The sequence below is a fragment of the Geotrypetes seraphini genome, chromosome 4 (assembly GCF_902459505.1).
Source record: "Geotrypetes seraphini chromosome 4, aGeoSer1.1, whole genome shotgun sequence".
NCBI lineage: Eukaryota > Metazoa > Chordata > Amphibia > Gymnophiona > Dermophiidae > Geotrypetes > Geotrypetes seraphini.
The window spans coordinates 184,848,509-184,873,827 of NC_047087.1; the positions used below are offsets into that span (position 1 = coordinate 184,848,509).

General features: G+C 43.1%; 1 protein-coding gene across 12 annotated transcripts in view; it reads left to right on the forward strand.

Annotated features, from left to right (window-relative positions):
* COL13A1 (collagen type XIII alpha 1 chain) overlaps positions 1 to 25,319 on the forward strand; it is a 646,904-nt gene that overhangs the window by 470,033 nt on the left and 151,552 nt on the right. For 10 of the 12 annotated variants that reach the window (XM_033940521.1, XM_033940520.1, XM_033940522.1 and 7 more), the window contains 5 exons: positions 1,930 to 1,956; positions 9,241 to 9,327; positions 11,059 to 11,112; positions 15,616 to 15,660; positions 19,295 to 19,363. In XM_033940521.1, the coding sequence (XP_033796412.1) occupies positions 1,930 to 1,956; positions 9,241 to 9,327; positions 11,059 to 11,112; positions 15,616 to 15,660; positions 19,295 to 19,363 (282 nt within the window). The remainder of the gene's footprint in view (positions 1 to 1,929; positions 1,957 to 9,240; positions 9,328 to 11,058; positions 11,113 to 15,615; positions 15,661 to 19,294; positions 19,364 to 25,319) is intronic. The other 2 variants (XM_033940530.1, XM_033940532.1) reach the window with 2 other exon arrangements.

Consider the following 25,319-nt stretch of genomic DNA (forward strand, 5'->3'; position numbering starts at 1 on the left):
ACAGGATCTGTTTCTTTTTTTCTCTATCCTATGCTATTTGTAACTTCTTTCTGATATCTATTCTTTCTATCAAATTGTACTGAACCCCACTTGGATGGTTTGCCTTAGAGCGGTATATGAAATTAAATAAACCTTAAAACAAGAAGAGCTGGTGTAGTGAAATTATACAGGCAGACCAGTCCTCCCAATTGCACACAATTTGCATGAAATGAAAGCTATAACCTTTCTTGAGTGGACTGTCTTTCAAGAGTTACAAGTAATAATACCCTGTATTGATTCAAACTGTTGCTATTAACTTCAGTCATTATGAGTGTCTTTGAGCACCTTCTTCTATGAGAGTCACAATTATGCCATTCATGCTGGTATCCCCCTGAGCTGGGTACTGTATATGGTGCCATTGATGATATTAAAGCCAATAGGAACCAACCAGAACTAATGTGTATGAGGCAGATTTGGCTCCTTGATGTCATGTCCACTTCCTAGAACATACAAGAATTTCGAGAGACCAGTTTCAATAATTATTGTCAATATTCAAAACAATTTAAGCACGTAGAAATGGCGGCTGGCTGGTTAAATCTCTTGTTTGGGACCATTTGCTAATTTTCAGCAGCACTTAAGCGGTTATCACTGCTAGAAATTAGTGGTTAGCACCTAAGTGAAAGCTAGCTATTTGGGGGGGCATTCTGAGGGCGGAGCATTCCAGGGGTGGAATCGGTACTTAGCCAGTTAATGTCAGTAGAAACATAGAAACATAGAAAGATGACGGCAGAAAAGGGCTACAGCCCACCAAGTCTGCCCACTCTACTGACCCACCCCATTAAGTCTGAGTGCTAATGACCCAGCTCCTTAACTCGACCCTCGCAGGGATCCCACGTGGATGTCCCATTTATTCTTAAAGTCGAGCACGCTGGTGGCTCTGATCACCTGCTCCGGAAGTTTGTTCCACTGATCCACCACCCTTTCTGTGAAGAAATACTTCCTGGTGTCACCACTAAATTTCCCTCCTCTGAGTTTGAGCGGGTGCCCCCTTGTGACCGAGGGTCCCTTGGGAAAGAATATGTCATTTTCCACCTCGACACGACCTGTGACGTACTTAAATGTCTCTATCATGTCACCCCTTTCCCTGCGCTCTTCGAGAGTATAGAGCTGCAATTTGCCCAGTCTTTCTTCGTATGAGAGACCCTTGAGTCCGGAGACCATCCTAGTGGCCATCCGCTGGACTGACTCAGCTCGAAGCACATCTTTACGGTAATGTGGCCTCCAGAATTGCACACAGTATTCCAGATGAGGTCTCACCATGGTTCTGTAAAGTGGCATTATGACTTCAGGTTTGCGGCTAACGAAGCTTCTATTGATACATCCCATCATTTGCCTTGCCTTGGATGAGGCCTTCTCTACCTGTTTGGCAGCCTTCATGTCTGCACTGATGATTACTCGGAACTTAAACAGCTAGGATAACAGCTTAAACAGGACTCATAAAACACAGCCCTATCTTTATGCAGCAACTCACGGTCGCTTAAGTTTTAGATGTTGACTTAACCAGCCATGTTTTATTCGGCACCACATAAACAGATATTCATTACCGATGCCCAGACATGGCCCTATATTGAATAATGCTGGTGGCAATCGGCCAAATACTCACCACTGCCAGCTGAATATTTACCCTGATGTAAATATAGATTTAGTTGATAAAGAGTAGCCAGTACTTCTTGGATATCAAATCATGTAAAAATGGCTTTCTTGCAAGAAACAATCTCCATATGGTTCTGCCTTCCTCACTAGTGATTCTCAACCCATGTAAAACTTCCACATTTCTGTTTAACCATGACTTTGTTATAACACTGAAAAAGCCCTGGTTTAAGTGGAATTTGGAAAGTTGCCTCTTCTCTTTCTCATACATTATTTTTCTCCCATTTTCTACTCTTTCAGGGTGAACCAGGGGCTCCAGGAATAAAGGTACAGCATCTGTACTTCCAGAGTTATCTTTCTTTTTCTTTTCTGAAACCCTAGAGAAAATATCTGAAATAATAATAAACGTAGTTTAAAAATCCAAGAGCTTGGTAGAGATGATAACCTCTTTAAAGCTGATGAATATTTAAAGACGCAAGTATTTGATGTTCATAAGCTCCCTTCCTCAAGCAATGGTTTTCTTCCACCTAATTCTCTTTCTAAGGTGTACTCTCTGCTTCACTGAATAATGATGAAGTAGGGCTGTTATAAACACTGTCATCTATCAGCAAGAGGGTAAAAGCTTCAGGTCAGAAAGAATTAAACTGACAAGGACAGCAATGAGGAGAGCAAGTGGAAGGGATACAGTTTAAAATGGATAAGAATATTACAAACCCATATTGGAAAACAAGAGAAAACTCCTGTACTGTACAGCAGGGATTCACAACCCATTCCTCAGGATACACCTTGCCAGTGAGGTTTTCAGGATATCCACCATGAATATGCATGAAATAGATTTGCATAGAATGGAGGTACTGCTTGCAAATTTAACTCATGCATATTCATGGTGGATATCCTGAAAACCTCACTGGCTTGGTGTAGGGTTGCCAAATTTCCTCTTTATAAAATAGAGGACACCTGATCATACCCTGCTCTGACCCCATTCCTGCCCCATTCCACCCTCCAGCCCTGCCCCCACACAAAACTCACGTCTGCTTCCCTGAGTTCGGGGCTATGTCTGGAGGTCATCTGCATATTTGCGGATGTCAACACAATGATGTCACGCACATGTGCGCATGCACGTGATGTCATCATATCAATGTTGCACATGCGCAGACGCCCTCCAGGCATGGCCCTGAGCTAGAGGACATCCAAAATCTGGACAAAAGAGAACATGTCCAGGCTTTCCTGGATGTCTGGTAACCCTAGTTAGGTATGTCCCAAGGGTTGAGAATCCCTAGTATACAGTAATATCCCTATTCCAGCTTTCCCTTCCCTGTACCAGCTTTCCTAAGTTTATTATACTAAGGACATTCATGGATCAATATTCAAATCAAGTATCCATATGCAAGCAACCAGGATAAGTAGTTTAGAATATTGGGCCAAGTATTATACCAATTAGCTTTGCAAGTTTCTCCCAGTAATAACCTTCTAAACTATCAGATTCATTCCTACAGCACCACCTAGTGCCAATCTTCAGAATAGCACAGTGTCTGCTTACAAGTTAATTCTATCATGACACACCTGTCTCTAGCCCCCCTCCCCATGAGCAATGAGCAGTGGCCAATACATGTACATCACCAGTAATAGAAACATATAGGCACCACTTGCTGCAGTAATGCTAGTTGCCGGCCCTCTCAAAGGCTGCACAAGAAGAAGCAGCAGCTAGACTTCCCTCCCCTGAATATCCACCTTTGAAACTCCACTACAGCAGATAGTTTAGTTTATGGTTTCATTACTTATATTCCACCTTTATCCAAAGTGGATTACAACTTCACATACATATTTAAAAACAAACTTAATAACAATCATGCATCACATTCAGCAATTTATCTATCTAAAGGCTGACTGCAAAAACTCTTCTCTAAAACTTTCAACATGTGATAAAGGATGCTGGTAACCAATACAAGTCAAACAGTTCCGTGCATATTTAATCTGACAAAACAGGTAACTCTGTATTATAATACCATTACAGATGCTCATGTAGACCGCTCTGAATTGACTCCCCAATCATTAGTAGTGGTATAGGAGCTTTCAATAAACAGGTGACATTTAAGCAATTTCTTAAACTTACTCAAATTTTTCAATTTTGGTAGGTACACTGGGAGCTTCTTCCACTGTATTGGCCCAGCACATGAAAATATACTTTTACTTAAAGTGTCAAGATGTGTCTCCCAGTTACCCTCGCAGTTTATGGAATACTATAAACTATGCACATTATTTGGCACATCTAGGTATGCCAAGTTACACCAGCCATTAACATGGCATAAGAGGGCATGCCTACAGATGGGCATGCTAATGCTGACCTTGCACTAGTATTCTATAATGAAATCTTGGCATCCTTGTACTATACTAAATTGTATCTCTTTAAATTGTTAAGTCGCCTTGAACCTATTTAGGAATAGTGCGACTCATAAATCCCAGATTAGATTAGATATAGAATATATAAGATATATATATAATTGGCACTAAGGTTAATTAGCTAACTTCCATTGTGCTTTTTGACGCTTTGTTTCAAGATTTTACTGGTACACCCATGTTTCATCACCAGTGATAACACGGCCCAAAACATTGTCTTGCCTCTCCGGAAGATCTTGGCAAACTTTGACTCTCCTTCAGGACCAGTTAAGATTTTCCTATTTCTCTATCGATGTGTACTCGCTCTGCTATGCTTCTCACAGTCAGCCGACAATTTTAATGCACAATTCGACAAATTTTTGCAGTGTTTTCATCAGTTCTGCTCATTACTCGCCATCCTGATCTTTCTTCATCAATAACGTTTTCTTTCTGCTCCGAAAAACGTTTAAACCATTTGTACACTGCCATTTTCTTTACGGTATTATCCCTATAAACTTAGGCTAATATGTCCCTGATTTCACTTCCACTTTTGCCAAGTTTAACAAGAAATTTAATTTTCATTGCTGTAATTCAAGCTCCAACATTCTTGCGACAGCACACAAAAACACACAACAACAATATAAATGCCATTCAGCAAAACACCACCATACGTCGACATGAACACAGCTGTGAGACACTGATATACCAAGGTTATAAAACCTTACCAAGTTGTTTGTATAGTGCTGCCAACATAAGCGTACAGTGGCAAGTTTGCAAACTTTATTGTCAGGCCTCATATATGTAAAATTGTGCTTGGCGGCACCTAAATCAAGTTAGGTGTCAGTAGGCATCAATGTTAGGCACCGGTATATTAGGCCAGGATTTTCTTGGCCTAAATTATCGGTGCCTAATGCAATCCATGCTCGAACTCCACCCCTAACCATGCCTACTTTTCGGTAGGTGCCGTGATGTAGATGCATACATGATACCTAGCGGAAAATTAATTTTTTAAGATTGTTTTTTTAATTGGTTTGTAATGGTGCTTTCAATTATCAGTGCCAATTAACCAATTAAATAATTTATGGTAGGCGCCTAACTTGGCAGATGTCCCAATCTAGGTGCCTACTGGTAGGTGCCATTTATAGAATTAGGGCCTTACCGCCTACAAAATATGCTTCAGTAAATGTTCCCATGGTAATTCTTAATGGCCACATGATGATGGCAACATTAATACAAAATAAATCACCCATTCAGGGCAGGATTAACCAATAGGCCAAGTAGGCACGTGCCTAGGGCCCGAAATGGTCAGGGGGGCCCGATGAAGGAGGGCATCAACATTGGTTTTTCCAAACGGCGATGGGCATCGATTGGCAATTTCCCCCCCCCCCCCCATTGACGGAAAGTAAGACAAGCAAGCAACGTGGGTAAGAAAGGCAACGGGAACTGTAATTGTGCAAGCGAGTGCTCCTTGCCCAAAGCTTCCCTCTGACGTAGCTTCCTGTTTCCACCTGGGTGCAAGGTGAGGTGGGGCAAATATTAAGAAGGACATAAAACAATCCAGCTGTACAATCATAACAAAGAGTAGTAAGAATGAGACAGAAAATACAACCAGATGTCTCATGCCAAATATAAATGGCAAGCCAGTACATACGTTTGCAGACTCAGTCAAAAAATACACAAGGGCCGAAAAACTCAATAATTCTTATCTGTTGAGTGACTACAAGTGGATAATACAATTTTTGAAGAGAAATCACTCTAAAAAGTCCAATCGAATGACCGAAGTTTAATTTATATCTTCTCCTAATCGAACTCTGCTCAGAGACATGAAGGCAGTTACCACCGCCTCACCACCCAATCATTGCAGTGTTCAATACGGGTCAGAACTAATACTGATAATTGTTATTGTTATATGTGCTAATGCTTAAACTCACAAAAGCTTCAGAATATATTTCAAGTTTAAGAGACTTAGCTTTCAAATATCTCTGGTTCTGACGTGCCACGTTTCGATTACTGCTTCAGGGAACCGGCATTTAAATTCAACTTTTTTCAAAGGGTGTAGTCTCATAAATTTTGCATAAAGTCACTTGTTCGCAAACAGATTACTGCCTCTCCATACTCCAATGGCCGTTGGAGTATGGAGAGGCAGTAATCTGTTTGAACAGCTAAGTCTCTTAAACTTGAAATATATTCTGAAGCTTTTGTGAGTTTAAACATTAGCATATATAACAATAACAATTATCAATATTAGTTCTGACCCGTATTGAACACTGCAATGATTGGGTGGTGAGGCGGTGGTAACTGCCTTCATGTCTCTGAGCAGAGTTCGATTAGGAGAAGATATAAATTAAACTTCGGTCATTTGATTGGACTTCTTAGAGTGACTTCTCTTCAAAAATAGTACATACGTTTGGGCAGAGAATATGCATACTAAGCATGAAAGAAAAATCCAAATGAGCATCACTATGGGCTTCTTTTACAAAGCTGTGCTAGCAGGCTTAGCGCGCACTAGACTAACACCTGCATTGAGCAGGCGTTAGTTCTAGCCACGTAGCATGGGTTTAGCGTGCGTTAAAATTCTGCTTGCGCTAAAAATGCTATCGCAGCTTAGTAAAAGGAGCCCTAAGTATCTTAAGTTAAACTCGAGATGTAGTACCATATATGACTCAAACAATATACTCTGAAACAGTTTCCCCCTCTTTTACTAAGGTGCACTAGCGTGATTAGCGCGTGCTAACCCCTGCGTTACGCATAAAAACTAACGCCAGCTCAATGGTGGCATTAGCGTTTAGAAACATAGAACATAGAAAGATGACGGCAGAAAAGGGCTATAGCCCATCAAGTCTGCCCACTCTACTGTCCCACCCCATTAAGTCAGAGTGCTGCTCGACCCACGTAGAGATCCCACGTGGATATCCCATTTATTCTTAAAGTCAAGCACGCTAGTGGCCTTGATCACCTGCACCAGTAGTTTGTTCCAGTGATCCACCACCCTTTCTGTAAAGAAATACTTCCTGGTGTCACCACCAAATCTCCCTCCTCTGAGTTTGAGCGGGTGCCCCCTTGTAACTGAAGGTCCCTTAGGAAAGAATATGTCGTTTTCCACCTCGACACGACCTGTGACGTACTTAAATGTCTCAATCATGTCGCCCCTCTCCCTGTGCTCCTCTAGAGAGTAGAGCTGTAACTTGCCCAGTCTTTCCTTGTATGAGAGACCCTTGAGTCAGGAGACCATCCTAGTGGCTATTCACTGGACTGACTCAGCTCGAAGTACATCTTTACGGTAATGTGGCCTCCAGAACTGCACACAGTACTCCAGATGAGGTCTCACCATGGTTCTGTACAGTGGCATTATGACTTCAGGTTTACGGCTGACAAAGCTTCTATTGATACATCCCATCATCCGCCTTGCCTTGGATGAGACCTTCTCTACTTGTTTGGCAGCCTTCATGTCTGCACTGATGATTACTCCCAAGTCCCGTTCTTCTGAGGTTGTAGCTAGTGTTTCTCCATTCAAGGTTTATGTTCTGCATGGATTTCTGCTGCCAAGATGCATCACCTTACACTTCTTTGCGTTGAAGCCCAGCTGCCATGTTGAGGACCAGTTTTCCAACTTGATCAGATCCTGCGCCATACCATCCGTGAGATCGCTTTCACCTACTATATTACACAGTTTGGCGGCGGCGGCAAACAGCGCTACTTTTCAATGAAGCCCTCGGGTCAAGTCCCTTATGAATATGTTAAAAAGGGATGGTCCCAGGACTGAGCCCTGCGGCACTCCGCTAGTCACCTCCGATGTCTTAGAGAGGGTGCCATTGACCACCACCCTCTGAAGTCTTCCACTCAGCCAATCATTGACCCATGCCATTAGTTTCTCACCTAATCCCATCAATTTCATCTTGTTTAATAGTCTACGGTGTGGGACACTGTCAAACGCTTTACTGAAATCCAAGTACACTATGTCCAGAGACTCTCCCGAGTCTAGCTTTCCTGTCACCCAGTCAAAGAAGCTGATAAGATTGGATTGGCATGACCTGCCCCTAGTGAATCCATGTTAACAGGGATCCCTCAGATTCCCCTCATCCAATATCGTGTCTAATTTCCCTTTAAGTAGAGTTTCCATGAGTTTACACACTATTGATGTGAGACTTACTGGTCTGTAATTCGCAGCCTCCGCTCTGCAACCCTTTTTGTGCAGAGGAACAACATTGGCAGTTTTCCAGTCCAGGGGGACTCTCCCCGTACTTAGTAAAAGGAGCCCTTTATGTCAAAGGTCTAAAGCACAATAGGATTGAACACGTCGCCATATTCTAAGGAATGAACTAGTAGAATGATGCTTTTCCGCAATAATACTTTCAAATTTAGTGGTTATGCATACTATGTTCCACCATACCATGAATTCCACTTTAGATAAGTCTTTCCAGCAATGCAGGATGTTTTTAATAGCTAAAAAGAATAAAATGGTGAAAATTTAAAAAAAAGAAAATTAAAGACTGTGTCTACATGAACTTTGCATGCAAGACCAGTGCTATTGGTCTTTGAGAAAAATGTACATAGTTCATGTATTTAAATATTTACATACAGCTAGTCACTGAAATCCTTAAGAGCATAAGAATGGTCTGACCCAGTAAGGCTAATTTCGATCAAGCCCAGTAGCCCGTTCTCATGGTGGCCAATCCAGGTCACTAGTACCTGGCCAAAACCCAAGGTGTGGCAATATTCCATGCTACCAATACAGGGCAAGCAGTGGCTTCCCCCCTGTCTGTCTCAATAACAGACTTATGGACTTTTCCTCCAGGAACTTGTCCAAACCTTTCTTAAAACCAGCTACGCTATCCGCTCTTACCACATCTTCTGGCAACGCATTCCAGAGCTTAACTATTTTCTGAGTAAAAAAAAATTTCCTCCTATTGGTTTTAAAAGTATTTCTGTGTAACTTCATTGAGTGTCCCCTAGTCTTAAGTAAATATTGTGTTTTGATTTCCCTAATAAAAGCCCTCTTTTACTAAGCTGTGGTAGAAGTTTCTACCACAGCCCAGGACACTAAATGCTGACGCTGCTCCAGTGCTCATAAGAATTCTATGAGCGTAGGAACAGCGTCGTAGCATTTAACACTCCAGGCCGCAGTAGAAACCTCTACCACATCTTAGTAAAAGGAGGGAGGGGAAGTGAGAGTTACAAGGAACCTGTCCTTGTGCTCATGCACAGTTTTGCCCATCTATTTTTCTTTAAATACAGGGAGATAAAGGAGAATCTGGCAATGCACTTGGTGGATTTAAAGGGGATCCTGGCCCTCCAGGGCTCCCTGGGCCCCCAGGACCAAAGGTATGTATTGTATATCCTATAAGAGACCATGGCCGCCGATCAAGTGTCAATCATGCGACGGCGCCATATAGCGAATCATGTCTCTGAGAAAGATAGGCGCTGGAAATGTAAGCCAGGGTTTTCCAGGCCTGCATTTCCGGTGCCTATCTTTGCCTGAATCACACCTACATAGGCACTAGAGAATGACATTTTTCCATCCCCATGAGTTCTTTCCCTGTCCCTGCCCTGTTTCTGCAAGCTCTGACATCATCTGCACAAGCCTCAAACACTTTAGCATCATAAGTGTTCGAGTCTTGTGCAGTTGAGGCAGAGCTTACAGGAATGGGGAAGGGACAATGACAAAACCCGCGGGGACAGGATGGGGAATTTGAGTTCCTGCGGGGTCAAGGACAAATTTGTCCCCATGTCATTCTCTAATAGGCACGCACTTTACAGCGCCTAATGCCACTTCCCGCATTAGCCATGATCATAGTGGCATTAAGTGCCGTAAAGCACCTTCATAGGTGTGATTCTGGCCATTATTTAGGCACCAGTAGGTAATTTAACTATGCTGGGGGGGGGTTCCATTTTAAACTGAGGTTGTCAATTGCCTAAGTTTAGGCACCATTTCTAGAATCTCCTCATAACTGGTTAAGTGCTTAGCAGTTAAAGATAGGCATTTTAGCACTGAATATCGCGTCTAAACCAGTTATGTCATGCAATATAACAGGTTAGCGGCTAGCTGCTAACTGTGAATATGTAGCTATACTGGCTAATAGATACATTTTGGCTGGACAATCTAATTTGTGGCAGGTCTCGGTGGTTCCTGGATCTTAACCAGGCTCCACCTGATATTCAGACTGGTGCCCAGTTAACTTCACTTCATAAAGTTAGGACAGCTTTTTTTGCACTCCTAACTTTGTGGCAACTTAGCAGATTAATGAGCAGAAGATGGCCGCCAACTGTCCAAATTCATGTTATTTATTGGGATCTATTAACCACATTTTCATGAAGAGATTCACCCAAAACAGTTTGCCATAGGTTGAAAGATACTCTTAAGTATTTTCCCTATCTGTCCTGTTTAGGCTCACAATCTGACTGTGGTACCTGGGGCAATGGCAGATAAAGTGAATTGCCCAGAGTCACAAGGAGCAGGCTTTGATCAAGCTTGCAACCTCAGGGTGCTAAGGCAGCAGCTCTAAACACTAGGCCTCTTCCCTTCCGCTCATGCCCACCTCTACCCTAGCCAGTTAGGAGATGGCCGCTTAGAGGGAACATTCGGCAGGACCATCTGGTTAAATGCCACTGGATAGCCCGGGGCATCCTCTCCTGGTTGTTAAAATGACTGAAAGCTCACTTTTTCAAAATTGCCTTCAACGCATAACCCTCTCCCTCTGCTCATCACCTTAGCCAGCAGTTTAACCATCCCCTAACTGTAACCCCTGTCCTGGCATCCTATTTGCCTGTCTTGATTGATTCGATTGTGAGCTCATGTGAGCAGGGACTGTCTCCTTTGTGACTGTACAGCGCTGTGTATGTCTGGTAGTACTCCAGAAATAATAGTAGTAGTATTAAAATATTGGGCCTGTTATTGATAATAACATGTCCTACATTATCAGGTGTTATGTTTTTAATTTCTAAGCCTTTGGGTAGGGCTCAGATCATAGTGATGTGAATTAGCCAACATTGGCTACGACACATTATTTGTGAATTAGGATAGTAATCATAATATAATAATCTTTTTATCTATAGGGGGAAACTGGCGATATTGGCCAGACTGGAATTCCAGGACTGCAGGGAGAAAAGGTATTTAGAAGACTAGTGAGAGGGGTAAATGGCGGATTCATATGTGTGCTAGGGTTGTCAAATGGCTCCAGATTCACCTGACAGGGTTGCTCTATCCTAAGGTTATTACATCACTTGCAGGAGTGTGTAGTTGTGCTTATTTTAGGGAATCCATTTGAAAGCCTCTATGTGTTCCTTCCATGGTTCATCACCATATTCAAGAACACTTATGTGTATTCTACTCTGTTAAATAATGGGGTTCCTCAGGGACCACTGCTTTTCGTAACATATTTATCAGTGATTTAGAGATGGAAATAACTAGTGAGATAATTAAACCCCCCTCTATTATGAAACCACATTAGGGTTTTTTATCGCAGGCCATGGCGGTAAAAGCTCCGACACTCATAGTATTCCTATAAGCATTGGAGTGTCAGCCTGCGATAAAAACCCTAACATGGCTTCATAAAAGGGGGGAGGGGAAGGGGTAAATTTGCTGATGACAGAGTTGTTTAAGAATCGCAAGAGGATTGTGAAAAACTGCAAGAGGACCTTGCAAGACTGGAAGTCTGGGCATCAAAATGGCAGATGATGTGAACAAGTGCAAAGTGATGCATGTGGGAAAGAGAAACCCGAACTATAGCTTTGTGATTCAGGGTCCCACATCAGGAGTCAACACCTAGGAAAAGGATCTAGTTAAAATTGTTGAGGATATGATGAAACCCTCTGCTCAGTTTGTAGCAGTGACTAAGAAAGCAAATAGGAATTATCAGGAAAGGAATGGAAAACATAGAAAACTAGCTGAGAGAGGGCATTATAAAATTCTCATCTTTAACAGAACATTTTTCTATAACAGTTTAGAACAGTCTAGAACAGTTTTCTATAACAGAACATTTGTGTACCAAATCTAGCATATGTATTCAGTTACACATCCAACTCATAGAACATAAGAATTGCCAGACTGGGACAGTATCATGTTTCCAACAGTGGTCAACCCAGGTCCCAAGTTCCTAGCTAGATCCCAAGTAGTAAAACAGATTTTATGCTGCTTATCGTAGGAATAAGCAGTGGATTTCCCCATGCCATCTCAATAATGGCCTTTGGACTTCTCTTTTAGGAAATTTTCCAAGCCTTTTTTAAACACCACTAAACTAACTGATTTTACCATATTCTCCGGCAACAAACTCAATTCTGGAAGAGATCAAACTGGCTATGTCACTCGAAGCCCAAGTGATGAAGTTATGACTGTCATATTTTGGTCACACCATCAGAAGAGAGAGACCATTGGAGAAGGACATCGTGTTTGGGAAGATCAAAAGAACCAGGAAAGAGATTAGCCTGCAATCAGATGGCTGGACACGTTGAAAATAACCATGGGGGTGACGCTGGAGGACCTTTCTGAACTAGCACAAAACCAATTTCTTTTTCGATCCACAATTCATCAAGTCGCTAGGACTCGAGCACGAGTTGATGGCACCTAACAAAACCAACAACTTTGCAGCTTCATCGCATGGGTGCAAACACTTATGCCCTGTCTTTGGTTGGTATAAATGGTTGCGCCTAAATGTGGCAATTGTGCCCCTAAAGGTAGAACTTCTATAATACATTTATTATTTTATTTATTTTAAAAATTTATTCACCGCTTACAACCTAAGCAGCTTACAGTAGAAAATATACATATTTATGGTATACTCAAACATCTTACAACATATACATCTTATCCTATATTTCCATATGATATATGTATCCTATCCTATTCTTCCATAGATAATGGCTAAAACTAGCGTAATACTTCCACATATACTCACTAAAACTAGCAAATGCTAATAAAACTGTTCACCCTTAATGAACCGTAAAATATGTTTTACAGAGCTAACAAAAAGTTTTCACAAATGCACATACTCTTCCCAGGTGAATGTTCCCTTTGCAGTTTCATACAACACATAGGTGCCTAGTTATAGAATAGTGCCTAAGTGCACTTTCACGCCTAACAGCCATTTCGCTCCTATTTTGGCTTTTAACCACCCTTATCTGCTGTTTTTGTGCCTATAATTAGGTGCCTAATTGTCAACTAACTTATGGCGCATTATGTAGAATTATCACCATTATGTCTAGAGATGGTAGAGAGGAATGTCAATTGCAGGCTTAGCAAGGCTTCATCAAAATTTCAGCAGATGTGTCAAATATAGGCAATTACAAGAGTCAACACTATTAGGAAAACTAAACTCTATAAAGCTATTGTCCTGCCAGCTGTGATCTTTGGCTGTGAAACATGGAAAACTACTACAAAGGTTGCACAAAACCCCAATACACCCAGGTAGACTTTCTAAGCAATCTTTAGCAAGAATATAATTATTTCAGAGGATGGGATGGGAGAAAGCAATACTACCAAATCTTTTCCAGAGAAGAGAAAATGGCAAAACTAAAGGGTATAATTTGAGGTTGCGGGAAGGAAGACTCGGGAGCAATGTTAGGAAATTCTTTTTCACGGAGAGGGTGGTAGATGCCTGGAATGCCCTTCCGAGGGAAGTGGTGGAGAGCAAAATGGTGATGGAATTCAAAAAAAGTATGGGATAAACAAAGGATCTCTAATTAGAAAATGAAGAATGTAAATTAAAGAGCTAAGGCCAGTACTGGACGGATTATCACGGTCTGTGTCCCATATGTGGTGATTTGGTATAGAATTGGTTGGGGAGGGCATCAATGGTAACTCACTAACTTGGAACATGAAGATGTTACTAGCCAGACTTTATGGTAGATATCCTGCAAACAGGATGGTTGGATAGCCTGGAGTGAGCTTGGGTGGCACCTTCAGCATTTGGAACCTAAGACAATCCCAGGTGGACTTTATAGTTTATAAACCTGAAATATCAAAGAAGAGACAAAGTTAATTTAATCGTGTATTTATAATGGGTATAACTAATTGGCAGACTGGATGGACCGTTCAGGTCTTTATCTGCCATCATTTACTATGTTACTTCTTGAACAATTACACTGGCTTCCAGGATGTTTAAATTACTGACTTATATCCCCTTTTACAAAGACTTACTAGCGGCAACTGCTGCGGTAACTGCCCCAAAACCCAAAGAGATTTAAAGGGCTTCAAGGCTTTTTGCCACAAGGCTTTGTAAAGGGGGGGGGTCAGTTTTTAAGGATATTTATGGTTTAGCCCCTTTGTAAATCTGTACTTTATTAGAGATCTATGCCCTTCATAGGGCATTGTTATCTAAAGAATAATTCCTTCAGCAGTGCTTGTGAAGAATTTTTGGTGCCACCTGTCATGACCAATGAGGGGATTTTGAGAATTCACTCATGGAGTCTTCAAGATATTACAGATGAGTGAAGGATCCTGCTCACTGGAAATATTCCAAGGCTGCATAATTATCAACATTCCAAGCCTGCAATGCAATGGACACCAACAGATGGGAAGAGAAAGAGACCGAAAACCTGATGTAACAATTCAAAGAAGATCCTCTGTACCTTGCTACCAACTAGGATGAGATGGAATCTGCTGTGATTCTTTGAACACACTGGAGAATGCTTGCTACCCAGGTGAACTTAAGTCTAAATTAGTAAATCTGTATGCAGTGGGATGAACCCAGGACAGGCTTAACCCTATCAGAAAAATTTGAAGCCATTGACAGCCCTGAGAATCATGAGAAAACCTTCACAGATGCATATTTCATTAGTAAAGGGGAAAAAAATATATATATATATATAATTTCTGCAATCCTTTTTAATGACTGAAATTACATTTATCTTTATGAGAAGGCAGAGGGAATCTCAAATAAAAGCATTGTGTTTAGATAATTTCTGTGTTGGTCCAATAACAAGCCTCAGAACCTTCCAAGAATCCAGTTTGCGGCAGTATTGATACTGCCACTGAGATGGCACAAAAACAGCACAGGTCCCTACCTGGGCACATGCAGTTGTGCATTTAAGGGGGCCTTAATTAGCACTTGCATGCATAAGAACAGTACATGCTATTATGTGAAGGAGCTCATAAGTGCTATAGCATGTAACTGCAAGGGGGGGTGTCTATGCATAGAGCATGGACAGGATATGGGTATGTCACCTACTTATGCATGCACCTTATTGAATACTATTGCCTGCACAAAGGCATGTCAATTAATAATAATAACAGTTTATATACCGCAATACCGTTAAGTTCTATGCGGTTTACAATAGATTAAACGAGGTACAAATTGATTGAATTTAAGAGGGGGGAAGAGGAGAGTTAATAGGACCGGAAATGCGTTGTTGAGGAGAAAGAGATTAATAGGACAGAGGAATCACTATGGAGGAGAAAGAAGATGAGTGCCAGATAACTGGGCATGCCTAAATGTAGGCACAAGGCCAACTTAATGCTAATATTCTATAATTGCATATAGAATTGATGTTCAGTATGTGGCATTGAGGTGTCAAATTATAGAATAGCCCTTTAAGTGCCATGGGTTCTGAGTTTGCCAGTTTCCAATAGTAAAGATAATAAGTACACTATAATATCTTTTTTTTCTGTTGTTGCAGGGACAGCCCGGAGCAGCTGGAGAACAGGGTCCCCCTGGGCCAAGGGTAGGTGAAGCTTTGGGGGTCAGTAGTTCCCAAATCTGTCTGAGTGGGAGAGAGTGTGGTGCAGTGGTTAAAACTACAGCCTCAGCACCCTGAGGTTGTGGGTTCAAACCCATACTGCTCCTTGTGACCCCGGGCAAGTCACTTAATCCCCCCACTGCTCCAGGTACATTAGATTGTGAGCCCACTGGGACAGACAGGGAAATATGCTTGACTATCTGAACAAATTTGTGTAAACCATTCTGAGCTCCCTGGGAGAACAGTATAGTAAATGAATTAAATAAATAAAGGGTCAGGTTTTCAGGAAAGCAGCAATGAATACAAGTATGCATGAGAGAAAGCTACATGCAGTTGAGGCAGGGCTTTCAAATCTATTTCATGAATTCATTGCAGATATTCTGGAAATCTGACAGGCTAGAAAGATGCCAGGACAGATTTGGGAATCACTAGTCTAGACCAGTGTTTTTCAACCTTTTTTGGGCAAAGGCACACTTGTTTCATGAAAAAAATCACGAGGCACACCACCATTAGAAAATGTTAAAAAATTTAACTCTGTGCCTATATTGACTATATATAAAGTAATTCTCTTGAATAGGAATCAAATAAACACAAAGAAAGTATTTTATAATGCTGCCACCGCCAACAACACCGTTGGCGGCGGTGGCACCCAAGTGGCTAAAGAGCCGCAGTTTGCCGGCCTAGGGACAACACTGGAGGGTGGCCAGCTGTGCACCCCCTTGGGATGTAAACCCGGGGTGGGGCAGACCGCCCCCCCCACCCTGGTATGCCACTATCTGTACCTCACTCCCTCCCTATGACCAAAAATTCTCCTTTCTTCTATTCCCCGTGTACACAACCATCTCTTTCCCTCCCTTCCTCTCTCCAAAGTCCATGCCTTCTGTGTCCAAACACTCATTCCCTTCCCCACCTCAGCATCTCTTTCCCTCCCTTCCTCTCTCCAAAGTCCATGCCTTCTGTGTCCAAAAACGCATTCCCTCCCCCACCTCAGCATCTCTTTCCCTCCCTTCCTCTCTCCCAAGTCCATTTCTTCTGTGTCCAAAAACGCATTCCCTCCCCCACCTCAGCATCTCTTTCCCTCCCTTCCTCTCTCCCAAGTCCATTTCTTCTGTGTCCAAAAACGCATTCCCTCCCCCACCTCAGCATCTCTTTCCCTCCCTTCCTCTCTCCCAAGTCCATTTCTTCTGTGTCCAAAAACGCATTCCCTCCCCCACCTCAGCATCTCTTTCCCTCCCTTCCTCTCTCCCAAGTCCATTTCTTCTGTGTCCAAAAACGCATTCCCTCCCCCACCTCAGCATCTCTTTCCCTCCCTTCCTCTCTCCCAAGTCCATGCCTTCTGTGTCCAAAAACCCATTCCCTCCCCCACCTCAGCATCTCTTTCCCTCCCTTCCTCTCTCCCAAGTTCATGCCTTGTGTCCAAAACGCACTCCCTCCCCCCTTTTGTGTTCCGTGTTTGCCTACAAGCCCATCTTTGCAACTTTCTCAGCAAAACGAAGCTCAAGCCGCGAGGCTTGTCTTCTGCTTCCTGTCTGCCCTGCCGCACACAAATAGCCGAACGGAAGTATTCTCCGACGTCAGCGCTGACGTCGGAGGGCAGGCTTTGCTTAAGCCCTCCCTCCGACGTCAGCGCTGACATCGGGGAACGCTTGCGATCGGCTATATGTTAGCTGCAGGGCAGGCAGGAACAGAAGACGAGCCTCGCGGCTCGAGATGTATTGAACTCAGTAGGTCCCCCGTTCAGCTCTCTCCTGTCCACGTGGGGCGGATCGCCCCTCTCCCTAGACTGGTGGTATTGCCCTGATGGCGGCCCTGACCGTACGGCACACCAGGCAACATCTCGCGGCACACTAGTGTGCCGCGGAACAGCGGTTGAAAAACACTGGTCTAGACAGAGTATAGAGATGAATTCAGGTATGTGTTCTGCAGGGAGGAGGCAGGAGCAAAAGGATGAAACTACTGTAGAGGCTGACCAAATTTCTGTTTGAGTTTTGACTCTGACGTCACTCAAAACCAGCCCAAAATCTAGATTTGGCCATGCCAGCTCCACAGTCAAAATGGCTGCCATGACTTCCCACAGTCTTCATAATACTTTCACAGGAAGTCATGGCAACCATTTTCAGATTCAAGCTGGAATGGGCAGGAATGACTGGGAATAATTGTTCCTGGCCCAAAGAGGCTACTATCCCACTGGGGCTTCTATGGAAGGCCCATGGAGGGTCCTTTGGGGGGGATGGCAGCTCTTGTGAAAGGGGGTGCAGTTCTCTGCCTGGGGTACATGCTTTCTACCAGGGAAAGACTTGTTTTCAGCTAGAGGGAGTAACAGTTTTGGTTTCAGCTGAAACTGAGCAATAAATTTCTACTGCAAATTCAGTTTCAGTCAAAACTGAAAATTTTGATTTCAGTCATCCTCAAAACTGCTGAAACAAGAAGACAGAACTGGGCAGTCAACCAGGAAGACTCTCCTCACTGTTCTAGCACTACTTCACATTAGCTTTAACCAGCATGGATCTCCCCTGTTGCATTTTCTCTGAGGGCAGGATGCACAACGCTCTGACATCACAGTAAAAAAAAAAAAAAAATACCATGTTCGGAGCAATTTTCTTTTACAGGGCTATGCACAAACAAATAGCATGCAAATCATATGCATGCTATTTGTGTGGAGTACCTCCATAAAAGAGGGGAGAAACTGTACCCAGCGCCTGTACCCGGCGCCTGCTCAGAAGAGTAATCGCTAGGCACAGCTTCTCCTACCTGCAGCGGCCGTTCTGCTCTGCCCAGTTGATGGCAGCTCCGGAGCCACGATCAGCTGAGAGCTAGCAGAGGGGAGAGCAGTGACTGCCTGCTTAGTTAATTCAGAGCTTCCCCTGCCAGTTCCAGAGCCCCAGCTGATTGGGGCTTCCCTTGCCAGCTAGTTGTGATCAACTGATTGGAGCTTCCCCTGCCGGCTCCAGAGCCACGATCAGCAGATTGGGTGCAGGAGCCAGCATGGGAAGCCCCAATCAGCTGATTGTAGCTAGCTGGCTGGAGAAGCCCTAAATGAGCTAAACCGGCAGCTGCTATTCTCCCATCTGCCGGCTCTCGGCCGATCATAGCTCCAGAACTGCCATCAGCTGGGCCAAGAAGGAGAACGGTGGGTAAAGTCTTTTTGAAGGGGCAAGGGGGTGATTTGGGGAGGGCGTAGCTGTCATGTGTGTGCTGTGTTCGTTCACAACACATGCATAACAGCTACTGGCAGCTCCGGAGCTGTCAGAAAATTGCAATCATAAAAGGGGGAGGGGGTCCTTTAGTGTAACCCAAGAAGAGCTCATTAGAATACTAATGAGCTCCTTATAATGCATTTGCATAGGGTTCTCGGTGGCTGCTATGAGGATCGGGAACATTGGGAGGAGAGTTTTCATGCCAGTAAGACTGTTTTAATGAGTCTTACTGACGTGGAAACCTTTTGATCATCAGGGCCTTAGTTCTTTCCCCTTGTAAGACTGTACAAGCGCAAGCCAAATCATCAACATCTTTGCTTATGAATAATCCTGGAAATGGGCAACTCTGGGAGTTTATACAATCAGCTCAATGGCTTGCGGCATCTATAGTGGAAAAGTAAATCCACAATTTGCTCTTACAGGGTCCAAAGGGAGAGACAGGGAAGATGGAAGTGACAGAGTATAATGAAAACATCAATGAGGCCCTGCAGGTAAGCAGCTCTTGTATCTGCACTAATAGATGTAACTGGGCTTCTTCAATCTATCATGCTTTATTTGCCAGAAAAATCATTTTCAGTCAATCAGATTGTCCTGTTCAGCAGCTTCACATAGGCCACATGGATAGCCTCTAGATGCATGAACACATGGAGAGAGGAAGAATGAAGATAGATTACATCAGTGCTTCTAAAATCACATTTCTGAACCATTTCTAAGCTGTATAACATGGCTCCCTCCCTTTATTAAAAAAACAATATTGTGATAGTCTCTAAGTTATTCATAATAGGCCCAATATTCAAAGCCTATCTCCAATATTCAGCAACACTAAACTGAGCAATGCCACTAAATATTGGCTTTGACTACTCAATAAAAAAATTAGGCAGGTCAGGGATAGTACAATGGGGTGGCATTGGGGAAGACACAACAGTTATGTAGGTGCCAGCAACTTAAGCAGCAGAATGCTGTTTTGTTTTGGGGGGCTCAAGGGCTCTTCCCTAGGCCCCAGCGGAATCCTGCGGCACTACTTCTCACCAGCTCCTGACTCTCCACCCACCTCCTCCCAGCGCTGTACTTTTAAATCAGCCGCCGTGCAGTGACAACAAGCAAACCTGCCCCCAGAAGAAGAATGAAGGGCTCCGGAGCAGGCTTGCTCGTTGACGCTGCGCGGCAGCTGCCCGAAGATTTAAGGTGGGTGGGGAAGCAGAGTCATAACCAACTGGCGACAGCCAACCTTTTGGGAGGTTGTGGCTCCTGTAGCCTTCCCTGTTCTGATGCCCATGGCTAGAAATATTCACTGCTTGCACTCACATAGCTAACCAGGAGAATTTAGGACAGCTCAAAAGCTGTCCTAATTCAGGCCACTTAGCTATGCGGAGGCTGGCGCTAAATATTGCTAGCATCTGCATAAACTCTGTTCTCCGGCCACCCAAAAAATGCTTCCCTCCCCCTAACCCATACCATTTAGAAGCCCCCACACCTCCTAGACTCCCAACATCCCCGTGGTCTAGGTAGACCCCTCAGGGCCTACCTTTGCTCTCTGGTGGTCCAGTAGGGCATCAGGAGCAGGAGTGAGTTGCAGATGGCATGAGAAAATGGCTGCCACAGCCTCTTGTGGAATTACACAAGTACTGCTAACTACCTAAAGAAGTTATGACAGACATTTTCTATAGCCAGCTGCAAAGGGGGTTGAGGTGGTGGGTGCAATATTCTGGGAGTGTGGGAGGGATTCTACAGGACATGGGCTGAGGGAGGGGGAGGGAAGGTTGGGGGCTCTTTTGGGAGTTGTGAGAGGGATTGTGGACACTGGGGAAAAAATTATGCAGATCCTGTCTAATATTCAGGCTCTTATGCAGGACCAATATAAGCTCCAATGGGCACTGTGTAACAATTTAGTCCCAAAAATTCAGTGCCGTGGCTAAATTATCCAGTGACGGTTAACATGTAAAAAACTGTCCATCACCAGCTAAATATCTACTGTAATATTTTTGCTTTCCTTAGTATTTTTAGAGCAGTGGTCTCAAACTCAAACCCTTTACAGGGGCACATTTTGGATTTGTAGGTACTTGGAGGGCCTCAGAAAAAACAGTCAATGTCTTATTAAAGAAATGACAATTTTGCATGAGGTAAAACTCTTTATAGTTTATAAATCTTTCCTTTTGGCTAAGTCTTAATAATAATATTGTAATTTATAGCTAAAGAGACATATGATCAAGAAACTTATTTTACTTTTGTGATTATGATAAACATACCGAGGGCCTCAAAATAGTACCTGGTGGGCTACATGTAGCCCCCGGGCCGCAGGTTTGAGACCACTGTTTTAGAGGAATAAGAGCCTGACTTTCCAGACAATTGTTCCAAGCAGTTCTTCTACTGCATCTTGAATATTGCAATAGTATACAGTGTATAATCACTCCAATTGTGAAAGATCACAAAGGCCTAATAGATAACCCCGCTAACTATAGACCCATTGCTTCAATACCAATATATGTCAAACTAATAGAAGGATTAGTTGCACAATACCTCACTAGTTACCTGGAAGACCACAATCTTTTCCACCCCTCTCAATCAGGGTTCAGATCCAACTACAAAATGGAGACTCTACTAGTAACTCTACTAAACACAGCCCTACAGCACCTCAGCAAAGGAAGAAAGATGCTGATAATTCAACTTGATCTATCTGCAGCATTCGATCTGGTTGACCACACCATCCTACTACAGATACTAGAAGCCATAGGGATTTCAGGCAGGGTACATAACTGGTTCCAAGGATTCCTTAAATCTAGAACATATAGAGTAAAGTCAAACGATCTTAAATCAGAACCCTGGTCCAACCCCTGTGGAGTTCCTCAAGGCTCACCACTCTCACCTACTCTCTTCAACCTCTTTTTATCTTCCCTTGGTTCTACCCTAGATCAGTGTTTTTCAACCTTTTTTGGGCAAAGGCACACTTGTTTCATGAAAAAAATCACGAGGCACACCACCATTAAAAAATGTTAAAAAATTTAACTCTGTGCCTATATTGACTATATATAAAGTAATTCTCTTGAATAGGAATCAAATAAACACAAAGAAAGTATTTTATAATTACTTTATTATGAAATATTAAGTAAACAGAATAGTGAAAAATTATAAAATACTTTATTCAGTGCGAAACCTGGGCCTGTTTGGCTGAACACAAAGCTGATATTCTGGCTGGAATCGAAGAAAGACACACACGTAGCTCTTCGTCAACAGCTCTCAGTCTCTCTCTGTATTTGGTTTTTATAGCATACAAAAATAGACAAATATACCCTCCATCCTTTTTATTAAACCACAATAGCAGTTTTTAGCGCAGGGAGCTGCGCTGAATGCCCAGCGCTGCTCTTGACGCTCATAGGCTCCCTGCGCTAAAAACCACTATTGCGGTTTAGTAAAAGGTGACCATATTGTAAAATATAGACAGCAGATATAAATTCAGAACTGTGCATAGTAAGTGAAGGGAAGTTTTCATCTCTGGGAATTTACCCAGTTAACTATTAAGTTATTTGGGCAAATTCCTTTGAAAACTGTGGTAATACTGCCTCCACTTTGCTAAATTTAAAATAAAATCATTTTTCCTACCTTGTCTGGTGATTTCTGGTTGTACTTTCTTCTTCTGACTGTGCATCCAATCTTTCTTCCCTTCTATCAGCCTGTATGCTTTCTCTCCTCCACACCTCATTCCCTCCCCCAACTTTTTCTTCCTCTCTCCCTGACCTTTCTTTCTTTTTTTCTGTTTCTCTTCTTTCCTTCTGTTTCCCTGCCTGCCCCCTTTCTTTCTTTCTCCCTGCCGTTCCCCAAGCCACTGCCGCTGCCATCGGGGAACAGGACCCACCAATGGATAACAGGCCCCAAAGCCGACGCCGACGCATGCTCTCCCTGACGTCAATTCTGCAATTGGAGAGGAAGTTCCGCCCAGCCAGGCAGCGATTGGCTGGCCCGAACTTCCTCTCCGACTGCAGAATTGACGTCGGGGAGAAGAAGACTTATCGGCTCGATAAATTAGATCGCCAAGACAAAGTGAGTCCTGGGTGATCGACTCACTTTGCCTTGGCGAGCTACTGGCGCCCCTGCCTCGGGCCCCCTGTCAGCTCCGGGCCCCTGAATGCAGGACTGGTAGTACTGCCCTGATGGCGGCACACCAGGCAACATCTCACGGCACACTAGTGTGCCGCGGAACAGCGGTTGAAAAACACTGCCCTAGATAACTTAAATGTAACTTCATTTAGCTACACTGACGATATCACCATACTTCTATCCTTCGATTTTCCTGACCCCACTTCTACAGAAAAATTTGAAAAAACTCTACAAGCAGTGGAAAAATGGAGGGCAGACCACAAATTGAAGCTGAACACAGACAAAACAAAATTTCTACTGCTTGAAAAGGACAAAAACCCCTCCATCACAGAACTAGAAATAAACACCTCCAAATACCCTATACACCCTTAAACTCCTAGGAGTAACAATAGATAGATGCTGCACAATTCAGGTCCAAATCAACAAGACCACCCAGAAAGCATTTCTAACCATGCGCAATCTACGAAAAATCAGAAAATTCTTCAACAAAGAGCAATATAGGCTCATAGTCCAATCCCTAGTCCTAGGTCTATTGGACTACTGCAACATCCTCTATCTGCCATGCCCTGCTACCATGATAAAACAACTACAGTCAATCCAAAACACTGCACTCAGATTGATCTACTCGTTAAAAAAATTTGACCACGTCACCACTGCCTACCTAGACTCACACTGGTTACCAATACAAGCACGAATCCAATTCAAATTATACTATCTATTATTCAAAGCAATAAATGGCACAGCCTCCAATTACCTAAACAACCGCCTGAACCAAAACCTCACAACTAGACAAAGAAGAACTAAGACTCCATTTACCTACCCCCCACTCAAAGGCACCCAGCGCAAGAAGATGTTTGACACAAGCAGCGAAACTGGACCATACCATCTCCAACCTGCTGATAACAACAAAATCAAAACCCAACTATTCAAAAAAATTATCCAGATGTCTTAAATCTAACCCTGGATTCCCCTCCATGTAATTCCCTCAACCTCTCCCCTTCTCCAGTTATCCTTACTCTTCAAAGCCTCAAGCAGGTCAACTGCTTCCCAAACTGTATATATACTGGAACTGCACCATCTCCTATTTGTACAGCTCCCCAAATTGTAAATCTACTGGAATAGCCCAATCTTCCTTGCTGTATCCCATCCCCAAAACTGTAATTCGCCAATCTTCTTGTAATTCTCTTGGAAATGTCCAGATGTCTCTTTTGTAATCCGCCCAGAACTGCAAGGTACGGGCGGAATAGAAGTCAGTAATGTAATGTATATCTGAGATTCTCTAGCAGTCCTTAGGAAGATTATATGTACACGTCTCCTCCGTATTCGGTGTGATAGGGGATTAACAGACCTGTGAATACAGAAAAACCGCAAACAACTTTTTCATATGTTATTCGCTGTTTTCTATTAAAAACCATCGTGAATATGGTCAAACTGCCAACAATATGGTTGGAGACCTGGCCTGTTCCTGAAGGAGAGGCAAAACACGGTGAAGAAAGTGCTGGGAATCAGCGATTTCTCTATGCAAGCTGATGTAATTTGGGGGGAGGAGCCAGCAAGCTAAAAAAATGCAAATCAAAACCGTGATTGCTGAAGCTGAAACCACAAATATGGAGGGAAAAGTGTAGTGCAGAATAGAGAATGGCACGGAGACAAATTTGTCCCTGTCCCCACAGGAACTCAGTTTCCCCATCCTGTCCCCGTGAGTTTTATCACTGCCCCTGCCCCATTCCTGAAAGCTCTGCCTTAACCGCACAAGCCTCAATCACTTATGATTTTAAATTGTTTGAGGTTTGTGTAGATGAGGGCAGACCTTGTAGGGATGGGGCAGGGAAAGAACACACGAAGACGGGACAGGAAAACAAGTTCCCGCAGGGATGTAATGTAATGTAATGTAATGTAATTTATTTCTTATATACCGCTACATCCGTTAGGTTTTAAGCGGTTTACAGAAAATATACATTAAGATTAGAAATAAGAAAGGTACTTGAAAAATTCCCTTACTGTCCCGAAGGCTCACAATCTAACTAAAGTACCTGGAGGGTAATAGAGAAGTGAAAAGTAGAGTTAGAGGAAAAATAAAAATAAAATAAACATTTTAACAAGACAGCATTCATCTAAATACTTTGGAAGGTAGAAGAGAGGAGAGAAAGGAATAGAAGCATGATGAAGTGATGAAGTGGAGCAAGTAAGTTTAGGAGGAGCGATTGACGTTTCCAGAAAGGGCTTCTTCAGGGAAGAGACTTGGCCGACAGTCCCAGGATGCCTATGTCTCCTCCCCTGAGATGTTCTCCCATCCATGCATTCCCTGGGATGGGGAAAATTTTGTCCTCGTGTCATTCTCTAGTGCAGAACACC